A 12,747-nucleotide genomic window follows, 5' to 3' on the forward strand; every position below is an offset into this window, starting at 1 on the left:
AAGTTAGTTGAGCCTTTTTCTTATAGGGCAACAGTCATCGATCACTATCCTCCTTAGTTTTTCATGTCATTCCTTTCTTCATGGAAAGTGGCCTTCTTCGTATCTGGAACCTTCTTCATATGACTACTTTCTCATCATGCTTCTTCCATTCATTGCATGAATGCTAGTTGTACTTGTAAGTAGCCCTGCATGAACTTATCCAGATATTATTCAAGAAATCAAATATATCATTAAATCAAATAATACCTTACTAGGTGGTTCTTCATCATGACATCTTTCTGTAGGTATCAGCATCCTGCATTCATGTTGACACATCTCCCAAAGATATCCATTGTCAAGGGTCTACATCTTTTCCATCAAAGTTTTCATATCTTTCCGGGAGATTTTCTAGCCAATTCTTCTTGATCTTTTGGATGTTGATTGCGTTCATCAAGGTTGCATATCTCACGATCTCTTCCTTCCTTACACATTCCATTCCCGGGTGCCTTTTAATTAGAGTTTCTTAGTTGTGATCAACCACCTCATACTTCATAGGAGGATATATTATGTTGATTTCATCTAGTGTAACTTATGCCTTCCTGCATACTTTCAGAGAAGGAGATCATTTTTCCTTTCGATCATGCTTCTTAAGATAGAAGTAATGATCCATGTTACCTGCAACCATATGACATGACATTATAATATTAAACACAAGCATACATACATTATTTTACCTCCAGGTCATCGAGGCTTCTTCCAACAGCTTCCTTGATTGAAGAGATCTTCAATCCCTTGATCTGCTTCATGTCATCACATCATCATCTCATGGATTCCATAAGTTGGAGTTCGTGTTAAAACACTTGCTTCTTCTCTAGATTAGTGAACACTATGACGAGGATTCCATCAGAGAATTTTGAGTATCTTGGATGTCCCCAACTAGTAGATGTTTCCTTTTTGACTTGATGTATGATGAATCTTATCCTTCCAATGTCCATTGAGGTTTCCAAGAGCTATATCCTTTATGTTTAACTGCCATGGATTTAGTCCTTCATGATTCCCAAGGTGTTGTCACAAGCTCTTGTTTCTAATGTTTCCATGATGCCATAATGCATCTTAATATCATGGTCATATCTAGAGATTTAAGAGTTTATGATAGGACCCTTTTTGTGAGGGAGGCCATCTAATCACAGTGGAGATCTGTTGCTCCCTCTTTCCTTGGTCCTTTTCTTCAGCTTCATCTTTCCGACGATATGAGCTTTCTTTTCACAATCTTTCCATAGCATTGTTTTGTCTTGCTTGAGGATCCCTTTCATTTCTGCAAATGTTTGAGTCCTTTAACCTTCAACACTTTTCTTTCAAATTGTCTTCCTCTATTTAGCATAGAGATCGCAAATTGTTGAATGAGGTAACCTTCTTGTTTATGAACATTTGTTGCCTTGTTCATCAGTTAGAACAATGATGATTGTCTGCTTATCATCTTTCCCAGATCTCTCAATTGAGATCTCATGAAGATATTCCTTCATTCTTTGATACCTTCAACTAGGTCTAAATGATATGACCTTCTTCACTGCATTTGATAAATCTCTTTTATGTCTCTTTTCTTGCTACGTAGGGATGAGAGGACCTTAAGAGTTCCTTCTCGTGAATTCAAATGAGACCTTTTTCTTGATATGTTCACTAACTTCTTTTATCCATGAGGATTATGACAATCCTCCTAATTTCAAGCAAGGACTTTTGATGACCTATCCAACCCATATATCTCCTTGCAATCATGAAGTCAATTAACCAAACTTGATTATAAAAATGAGAGATACTTGCTTGACAAGTGAAGATGAACTCTTCTACTTGATCACTTTGATGCTTATTGGAGAAGTACTGGATTTTTCCTCTTGGATGATCTTCTCTTTAATGGAAAGCCTTTCTTCAATGGAAACGGCTGCTCCTTTTGATGAGGATGCTCTGCTGCTTTCCTTCAATGATTTTCTTCTAGGGCAAGGAAATGATCCTTGCTTTTATAACCTTGAAGACGATGACAATGCTTTTTCTCCTTCAATATGCTTTGCCTTTTTTTGTAGTGTAGATCAGGATTGCCACTGTAGACTGTCTCCTTGATTACATAGACAAAAACCCTTGTTGGTGTGGACTGTTGTTGTAGACTGTTGTTGTTGATTGCTAGGGTTTGATCAAGATCAAGGTTTGTTTCTTCAATGCAGATCTTGAGATCTTTCAGCTTGCTTTGATGTCCTGCTAGAAACTTGATCCTTGAAATGTCTCTTTTCTGCCCTCCCTTTGAATTAGACTGTAACCATAGCTCTGATTCCATGTTGAAGAATCTAGGTCCAATGTAGTATTAATGTGATTCTTCTCGACTCGATAACTATTTGTTTGGTGTTTTAACTTTTCTTCTTAGCATAGTCTTCATTTGTTATTATTAGAGTGTCTTCGTTAGTTCATCAAATAGCTACCAAAACAAAGAGACAAGAATGCAAGATGTTTGGCTTTTTGCCAAGGCCAAAACCTCTCCCTCTTGGAGAGGAAAACCCACACACAATTCTTTTTATAGAGATTCCATTTGATGAATACCAAGACCTTGACCTTTGACCTACTAGGCCACTCCAAGATCAAGACACCAATCCTCTTCTTGTTGTTGAGATCATCATCATCACTGTTGCTTCATGAAGGTCATCATTACTGCACCTTCATTGAGATATTCATTCTAACAACGAGATCATGAATGTTGCTCCATTGTTACATCTTCACTGATATATTCATTGTTCTTTTACTGAGATCATATCTTCACTTAAATCATCATTAGTAACATGAATACTTGTTACTATGTCTTCATAAAATAGAGACTGAGATTATAATTTCGTCCAAATTGTATGTTGTGTCAAAGCATATCAATGTGAGATCTATTCATCATGAATATACCAAGACTGAGTATGCTTCTGTGAGATCATCAAGATTCTTCTCATCATAGTTACGCCGAGTCTCAATTATGCTGAGATAGTAATCATAATTATGCGTTCAGAAAGAATGCCAAGACAGGGCATGCTGAGAGTATATTACCTTGATCTTCTTTGTGGAAAATACGTTGAGACAGTATTTGTGACTAGAGTGCACTGCGAGATTACTTAGATCAAAGACTACGTTTAGTATGCCAAGTGTGAGTGTGTTATCTGCCTGCACTGAGAGCCTCATTATATTACCCATCTGAAGGATAGAGACCTTCTGAGATTGTGAGGTATTAGGACTGTCCTCACTCACTGTGATTACCATCGAAAACTTCAGAGATGTCCAAGATTTTGTTCTATACCCACGAAGAATCACAGAGAAAAATTTGAGATATCTTCCTTATCTTTTGCAGATACCCTAACTGGGTATATATAATGGTTTGCCCTCCATATTTAGCCGACGTGAGCCAGTGAAGAGTTGTCTTCAATGCAAGCTGACATGACATCCTTTAATTTGATTTCGTAGGCCGATATAACTGCTTTCTTCATCGTTTTGCTTGTTGCCTTCATCATGAGGATTGTACTTGTCTTGGAGGGTTGATCTAGACACTAGGTTGACTCATATACATTACATATATGCTCAAGCAGAACTCTTTACACATGTCTTTGACTCTTTGACTTTCCTAGACCTATAGAATGAGCAAGAAACTCATTCTTATAATTTACAAAAATAATATTTATTTTTCTTGACAAGTACAAAGATCAAAATTACATTTGTAAATACTGAACCTGGTTACACTTTCTTCAACAAAGCCCACTACCAAAAAAAAAAGGAACCAATATTATGGGTCATCCAAAATTCCACAATTATGAGTTAACCACATAACCCTTCTCCAAGCTTGTCATCTACCAACTTGATTATGGATCATCCACAAATCCATGATTACCATGAATATGGATAAACCACATAAAACCCCTCTCCAAACTTGTTATTGTCAACTTATTTATGGGTCATCCACAAACCCACATTCATGGTTTAACCACAAACATCTCTCCATTTCCACTCAGTACATTGTAATCAAGATGGTTATGGGTCATCCACAAACCCACGATTATGAATTAACCACACAAAACCCTTCTCTTCATTGTCACTCAACACATTGTAATCATGATGGTTATGGATCATCCACAAATTCACGATAATGGATTAATCACACAAAACATTTACCTTTATTGGTTCATGACATATTGTAATCATGGTTGTACATTAACGTAATGGGGTCCCTCTTTTTTCAACATGGATGAATGATGAGGGCCATCATCTTTCTAAAAGAGAATGATTGATTTGATTTTTAAGAGAGCTTATAGTCTAAGTTTGAATGTAGAAGTTATAAATTCATATTATGTAAAAGGGAACTTGATATATATGTGATTGACAAAATTAAACTTAACCAAATTTTACTTCAACAACAAGACACCTTATAAAAGGCAATATAATGAGTGAAAGTCGAGAAAGAGAGGTCACAAAATTGGCCTCATTGCATGTAATGGTTCTTTTTAGTAGAATCCTTCTCCAACTCTCACTCTTTTTTCGTTTTTTTTTTTTTTTTTTTTTCAATTTATGCATTTTCAACAGTGTTTTCCTAATTAGTTTCATGGCATGTTTGTATGTTTTCTCTCCTCTCATTCAAGCCTTCTAGATCTTCACCCCCGAAATATGGATTAGAGATGGTGGTGGAAAACTAGAGCCATTATGGCTCATCCCCCATGCACAAAAATTGATGCTATCTACCACCATCAAAAACAGGCCTTAACCAGGGAAATTATGGTAGGAACAAGCATGGATACAGTTGAATTTATGATGGCCTACTACACGATAATTGACACTCCACATAAGGATCAGGCCTAGTTATATGCTATGCAAGTGGTTGATTTATATGTTCATATGGCTAGTTGATAGACTGACTCTCCGTCATCTGAATTTGGCTTCAGTCTTGGGTAGCCACTCATATCTCAATAAATTCAGTTTGTCTTAATGGCACTCAAAAGCAAACTCTCCATCTGAGAAGAACGGTAATCAAAGAGCAGTTTGAGCAAGGTGATAGCAGTCAAGGGTGACAAAGGAAGTGCATGGAGAACCGTCTTTCCTCATAGTCATTCGAGGAATAGGACAAAGTCCTCGGTGATGGCAATGACAGTAGCTTACAATAGTCGAATTGAGTAAATGAGGGAAACAGATGAACTTGAAAACAAGGTCAAGGAAAAGAGGGGCATCACTTCTAGTGTTAAGGTACACGAGGAGATATTCCCATGGGTGCCGGATATCAGTTATGTGATAGCAGAGACAACAAATTCTTGAAGCTTGTGGACATGTACTAACATAGGAAGCCATTCATTGCCACGGACATGTACTAACATATGAAGGCATTTATTGCCATGACTGTGGAAGTAAGGGGCTCCAAGCAGAATGAAATTCTCACTAAATTGGTCCAACTAGACCAGAAAAATGGACCATTGAGAAATATGAAAACATAGTCCATCGGACCAGAAAATTAGACCATTTAGAAATATGACAACATAATCCATTCAATTTGGGGGTTGGAGGCAATGAGCGGGGATCTGAATGAGAAAGTCCAATCTGCAAGGACAAAGGAAGAGATGCAGGACAATGTGGAGGCCGTTGAATCTGAAGACACTGCCCAGGCCATTTCTGAGGATACACCTCTTCATCAATGTTGACACACGCCCACTATGGTGATTAGCCTTCGTCATATGAGGTCTCAATGTTGCCTTGAGTTTTTACCTAAGTGTACAATGCTAAATATTTCGCTAAATCCCTTCATGGGACGGGACAAATCTCAGAACAGACAGCATTTTTTGAAGTGCTGTAACCCTGTTTTCTCTGAAAACGGGCTACGGCAGGGATTGCACGTAACACGTTTTGTGTACTATTAATAGAGTTTAATTAAATTAAAAATTACCGAAAGAAGATAATTAAAAATTACCGAAAGAAGAAAGACATAAACATTGAAGCCCAAAAAACTTCTTGTTGCTGGGATGTGCATATGACAATGAGCAGCATCATACTGAAGAAAAATAATATTACTGTTTCTAAATTTCAGAAACAGCTCTAAACCATTAATAGTTTTAAAATTGTTTGTAATCACAGAAGATAACGGCAAGGATACTGAAGCTAATGTAAATTACACTACTTTCCTCGCCCCATTTTTTTGTAATAAACAGAGAATTTATATGTCCAATCAGCAGTACAGAGAATTGAGTAAAACAAAAATATCACTTGTGCTTGATTTTTCGATACCGGCAATGAGTTAGCAGTACGTGATGCTCAAATATGGCATCTTATGACCACAAGTAAAAGCTTTCGCACGGAATCATCAAAAGTTTAATTGCTTGCCTTCGAATTTCCCTCTTCTTGATTATGCTTATTGGTATGGTCATTTTATGCTGCTTCAATGGGACTGGCAAACCAAGATTGGCCACCAAAATTTGCCTGAGAGAAACATACTGAATGTTTTTGAAAATTTGTAGCCAAGCTACATCTCATTTTCAGGTCACCTTAATGGCTGAGTGAAGCCCAAACGTGAGTTCTGTTCATCCAGCAGGGGCCATGGTTACAAATGTCCATGTGCATGTAGAAACAAACACTCGTTAGATGAATCGAAAGCACATAAACGTACTTTAATAAAGGCCTGCCCATGTTTATATACACTTACATAACGTACATAAGAAGGGGAAAACTTCAGGGTGTAGACAGCCCAAAGTCTCCTACAAAAGAACAGTACTACTATGTCTCATGTCATTCATGTCCAAAAACTGAGCATGCAGTGCTTGCCTCAGATCCGTTCTCGTGCATATCACCAATTCCCTGCCCAACCCTGTGTTTGGAGGTGCTATTGATTTCACAGCATCCATCAGACCCAACATCAGAAACACGCTTTACAAAATCCATGCAGGTTCCATCAGTGGAATCTCGAAAATTAGGCACCCATCCTGTTTGCACTATATCTTCAAAATAATCTAAGTCAGTGGAACCCGTGCCTAAGTCAGCCATTTTTCCTCTGTAATTAAGTTGATCCAGAGAGTCTGCAGTGGACTCTAGAGGGCCCTCTCTACAATGGCTAAATGACCATAGCGGGAACACAGAATTCCCCTCCTGTCCTGAGTTGTTAATTGACCTTGCAGAACTCTTTCCAGAAGCCTTCCTTGTGTAATGTCTTTTGCCATCAGCATTATTTGTCGTTTCAAAGGATGCAGAATTGTCGCCTGAAAATCACCACTCAATTTAAACATGCAGTAAGCCAGACAAGCACTTAAATGGGGCTTTGATCAAGTATGAATCTGTTACAAGCAAGATTTCAAGTCTCCTGAAAGATGCAAATTCATGAGGGTTTGTGTATTGCAAACAGACATATATTTTTGTTTCCAAGGAAAAACTCATGAGTAAACCTAAGGGATGCTTCCCACATTTGTGGTGGCATCCCAGTAAAACTGTAAAAGTAGACTAGTGCACCTCACCCTGAGGAATTTGAACCAGGCAACTGCTGGCACAAACCTAGCCAAATGTCCAGTAACATTGGCAACAACCAGTTGAGCTGACCCTTGAACTTTGTGTGTGTGGGGGGATTATCATGTGATGTGCAGTTAACACAAACAATATAAAAGAGCATAATGAGTAAGAGAGGAAATGCCTGAATTGGCCCCAAATGAAAGCTCAGCAAGACATCGAACTCGTTCCTTCCAATGTTGAAGTTCTCTTTCTTTAGCGTGTAGCTTAATCTCAGTTGACTTCAGCTCCACCTCAAGCTCTGAAATCTTTTCTTCTTGCTGTTTCTCCAATAGATCACGTATACGCTTATCTAACTCATATGGTGACACCCCATAGTCATCAACATGAGAAATATCTAAATATTCCGAGGGAGTCTTATCTGCAGAACTCCATTGACCTGGAAGCCCATCTGCACAAAGCTCTCCGTCCACCATTTCAACGGAGGAATTTGAGTACTGCAATATATCAAACCAAGCAGAGGAGGATTAAAATATTTACTGCGCCAGATACTTGATATATATGTCTGCTACAATGTTATGATGGGCTCATTAAACACGTATTTAAGTTAAACAGTTCAGCATCGGATAATGAAACTTTGTCCTTTTGGCCATTATTCAACCTTCATAACTGGGAAACAGCTGATAAAATGGCAGTAGAGCATAGATTGTTCAAGACAATGTCAGGGAAAACCGTTCATGCCCAATCGTATTAGACTAAACCCTTGGACCATTATTACCAAAATACATTTTTAGAGGTTTGCTCTAAAAACATTTTACTGCAAAAAGTCTGACTTTAAAAGGAAGTAGACTAGAAGAGACACCGTGCATGTCAAAATTATTTCAGATATGTGCATGACATAAGTCAGAAATGGCATTCAAAAAATAATTCTGTAATCAATGAAAACACGCTTAATATACAAACAATATGATTGATTTATGGGTATCAGAGGCACAATGAATACATTCAATGTTCAGATTTAGCAAGCTCAAAAACTGTTTGACATGTCACACCGTAGGGTAGACCACAACCCAAAAAACAGATGTCCAAAAGCCAGACACAATTATTTATAAAATGCGTTACAGGCTCTACCGCTAAACTTCAAAACATCACAAATATGTTATTTGCGTGAATCTCTATTATCTTGCAGCTTCTTAACAGCTTTATTCCTCTCGTCATGAAACTGTTGAATAAAAACATGTATCTATGATTAATTTGTTTAGTGATTAAAGTACATCTAACTTAGTTTGGCATGCTTCAATTTACCCTCATGAGAACAAACAATTTACCCTCATGAAAACATGATCTATGATTAATTTGTTTAGCGATCAAAGTACATCTAACTTAGTTTGGCATGCTTCAATTTACCCTCATGAGAAGAAGAATTATATCACAACAAAGGAAATAATCTAGAACAAGAATCATGTTATAGAAGTCATTACCAAATGTTTGATATTGTGAGACATTAGATTAAAACACTTTCAATGAGTTGAGCTCTTTATCTAATAACTCGTCCAAAACAGAAGGTATGTAAATAAAAGAAAGGAAAATGCTTTAGGTGGTTCAAACTCTATCCAAAATTGTGTAGGGGTTAAGGATAAAACAAGGGCAAATACGCTGAAGTTTCGAAAAGTCCCATCTTTAATTGAAAATTGCAATGAGGCAAACTTACAAATAATGTTCCCCTTAGTTTGGAGGTGTTCAGTGATGCAAACAAAAAGAAAAATTCTTAAGGAAAGTAGAGCATTTTCCTGGAAGAAAAACGTTGCAATTGTTTTACTCTGCCAGCAGATATAAAAGCTTTTTACAGCTTCTATTGAAAAAAAACAGCATTAGAGGCATTCACATGCTAAATGGATTTTAAAAATAGCCTGCAAGTTAGTATACAATCCTAACAATCCCTGAAATAGACATACCCTTAATGGCACCTATCTTTCTTACTGGAAAATCAACATTAAAAATTCTACTTAAAGTGTGGAAACTGGAAAACACTAGACATCAACTGAATTACTCAAACCCAAAAGGATCATGATAAATCTAAAGTATAGAATCACCATAAAACTCACCTCACTAGAACCTGATGTTTTCCTTTGAAGCTTTGAATTTGATTGGAGAAAATTCATTTGTATGTATTCTAGCTCAGCTTGCAATTCTGCTTCAATCTCAACCATTCCAGTGACCTGTTGTGCAGGTTCATCAGTGATAACACTTACAGCAGATTCATTAGCTTGAAAGGGGGTGCCCACAGAGTTGGGATAATCTTTTTCTAACTTCCAATTTGCAGCTGCATCTGGATGTTCTTGTTGATATGTGTAATTTTCACCATGACAACCGTTGTGCATTTCACTGTCTTGCAGATAGTCCTTTCTTTCATCAAGCTGTCTTTTTAATCCCTGAACCAAGCCTATTGTCTGATGTAATAACAAAGTTAACTTGTCAATTTCACATTTTCCGGATGCAATCATGAACATAACACCAATCCCAACTCCATAACTGAACCATAACGCACCTGCCAAATTCAGCGTAGAAAACAAGGGCTTTAAATATAGTTTGGTGCAGACAAAAAAATCCAACCCATAAGAAGATACAGATGTATCTTCCATTTAAAGAACTATAAATAAACATCAGTCAGTCAATAAATGGTAAATCCGTAATGTCGTTCAAATTATGAGGGAAAATTATAGTCGTGTATACCAGTACCAGTTTAGCCAGTTTCCAAGGCAGACTGTTATCTGACTATTGAGATTTGTAATTATGATTATTGTAATTTGATCCAATTTTTTATAAGTTCTGAAAATCCATCCACTGATTTTCCTGCAATTAATCTTTGATCATTTTGCATGAGAGATGCACTTCAAAAATCTGTTGTAAATTCAGTCATATAGTGGATGATATACCGATGTAACAACGTTCCCGAGCATTCCTAAGGATGGTTGGTGCTCATAAATTAGGTCATTATGCCTCCGCCAACAAGATGCTATACCTTACATATGTCAAGAGTATAATGGATTACTTGGTCATAAGCTTCCATATGCATTTCAGCGGAAAAAAATGCTATGAACCCTCTCACCATGAGGTCGTATTAAAGACTTACGACAGCAGGAAACTAACGTAACCATGAATTCTGTTCAGAAAAGTTTTTCAAAACAGAACCCCAGGTTACATCAAACTATGTTGTGAGTGAAAATGCAATTATCATTTTGTGCTTAAAATCACAAGACTAGTTGGATCTACCACCTATCATTAGAGAGCTAAATTGGTAGAAACATAAAAATGTATCATTTTCTATAACCTGCATTTAGACTTTTCTCCAAAGGCATGGAAAGGATTGCAAAATGAACTTGTATCATGTACAGGACACTTGCGGTTACATCTACCCAACACCATAGACTGTTCGGAGGTGATTTGAAAAGATCCTTCAGATCACGAAGCCTAGAGATCTCAATGAGCCAATGCCCATGTGTGTTGGGCCAGCCCTCTTTTCAGAGCATGGAGAGGTAGACTATATAGCTTTTACTGTCCACTCCTCCCTTCAAGGAGCTTTGGGATTTTTAAGGATGTGATTTGGAGTGTACTCAAAATTATGGGATTGTACCAAAGGAATAATGAGTTGTTTAATTGTCACAATCAAAAATTGTAAAGAGTTGAAAACATAGATGACTAATAAACACCGAGCTTCGTTCACAGCTCTGAATCATAATCAAACTTTCACTTATAAAGCCTTGTCCACTAGTGTGTGTTTGCCTTTGCCAATAGTGTATTTACTAAGCCACATAATAACATGAGCACCCAAAAAGGTATAGGGTTTGTTTTTGAGTCCATCCCAGAATAGTATTTATCTCTTGAATCTGAGCACCCAAAAAGGTGTAGGGTTTGTATTTGAGCCCATCCCAGAATATTATATATCTCTTGAAATATGAGCACCCAAAAAGATGTAGGGTTTGTATTTGAGCCCATACCAGAATATTATATATATCTTGCATAGATTCAAAAACATCTGTGAAATGTGATATCATATAGCATATGTTCATGATAAGTTACTACTTTATTGTTAAATACATTGATAACATTGATATTTGGGTTTAGGGTGGGTGTTTAGAAGAAATGTTGTTATTCTCCCTTCTGGGTTCTGAGTTCAATTGCTGCATGTGACAGGTTCTATGTTTCTTTTAATAATTTCGAACCTGTCTAAATAATCTCTCCAAAACTTAAAAAAAATAAACAAATACACTACCATTTGATTTCTCATATTGCCCAACGATGTCAGCATTCACCTTCTTCCCTTCTACATTCCGAGATGATTTCCTTCTCTTCTGCAAATCCCCCACAATTTTCTTTCTTAACCTCCTCTTTTGGGTATGTCCCACATTCCATGATCCAGAGCAAGTGCTTTCGTGATCTTCTGAGTGTCGGGAATCTCGGATCTTGGAACACTGAGCATCCATGCAAAACCCTCTCCCTCTGTATCCATGAAAAGCCTCGGCCTTTCCTTTCCATGAGGTTGGTATTTCAAGGGACCCGCCACGAGTAGATATAATCATTGCAGAAGCTTCTCCAGCAGCTTGTTCGCTCACAGGGAACACATGGAGGTCAGATTTTTTGTCTTCTACAATGTGGGTATCCTCACCATTAGAGATCTGACTGAAGAACTCCAAACCCACACTGTTCAAAGCTCCATTTCCAGTGGATTCTTCTTCCCTGGGTTCAGTTGGCCTCTTCCGCAAACATCGCGCGAAAAATCCAGTGCCCGCAGCGGCTATCAACAGAAGCTGCCACATTGTGATCTCTGGTCAAAACTACAACCTGAAAGGTCACTTTTTTCCGCTGTCTAAATTCAAGCAAATCCTTGCGTCTTTGCAGAAAAAACCTCCATTACTGATATAAATAAGGGCGGGCCAGCTGAAGAAACCGTGAAAAAGGGTTCGCTGTGCTTCTTCCCAGCGTTATGTCTCGCTTCAACCTTGGGATCTCTGAACAATTATTCTGTCATAATCACCGGCATTGTCAAGGCCTGCTACTATCACTCACTTCACTGCAAGCAATAAGGGCAAGAATATTTCAGAAAGGTGGACAGGGAAAGAAACATTTCCCTCGCACACCGGATTCTAAATTCAAACAAAACTAGATAGCAAACAACCAGATTAGGACATGGTGGCAAGCAAAGTTTCAGCTGTACTTACTTGCGTGTACTAAAATATCCAATATATTTTAAGCAAGTACCTAACGCTAAGTAGAATGGTCACATGCTTA

At 37.6% G+C, this 12,747-nt stretch overlaps 1 protein-coding gene across 1 annotated transcript; it reads right to left on the reverse strand.

The window, feature by feature from the left end:
• Nucleotides 1-6,020: 6,020 nt before the first annotated feature.
• LOC149182107 (uncharacterized) lies at nt 6,021-12,747 on the reverse strand. Its single transcript, XM_089416757.1, has 4 exons — nt 11,732-12,747; nt 9,564-10,006; nt 7,643-7,955; nt 6,021-7,217 (listed from the first exon to the last, which is right to left on the reverse strand). The coding sequence occupies exons 1-4, from the start codon at nt 12,273-12,275 to the stop codon at nt 6,751-6,753; spliced, it is 1,767 nt and encodes a 588-aa protein (XP_089272883.1). The 5' UTR covers nt 12,276-12,747; the 3' UTR covers nt 6,021-6,750.

This window comes from Pinus tabuliformis, chromosome 3_2 (assembly GCF_031772625.1).
Source record: "Pinus tabuliformis cultivar Carrire ecotype Pingquan chromosome 3_2, CPIR1, whole genome shotgun sequence".
In the NCBI taxonomy this organism is placed as follows: domain Eukaryota; kingdom Viridiplantae; phylum Streptophyta; class Pinopsida; order Pinales; family Pinaceae; genus Pinus; species Pinus tabuliformis.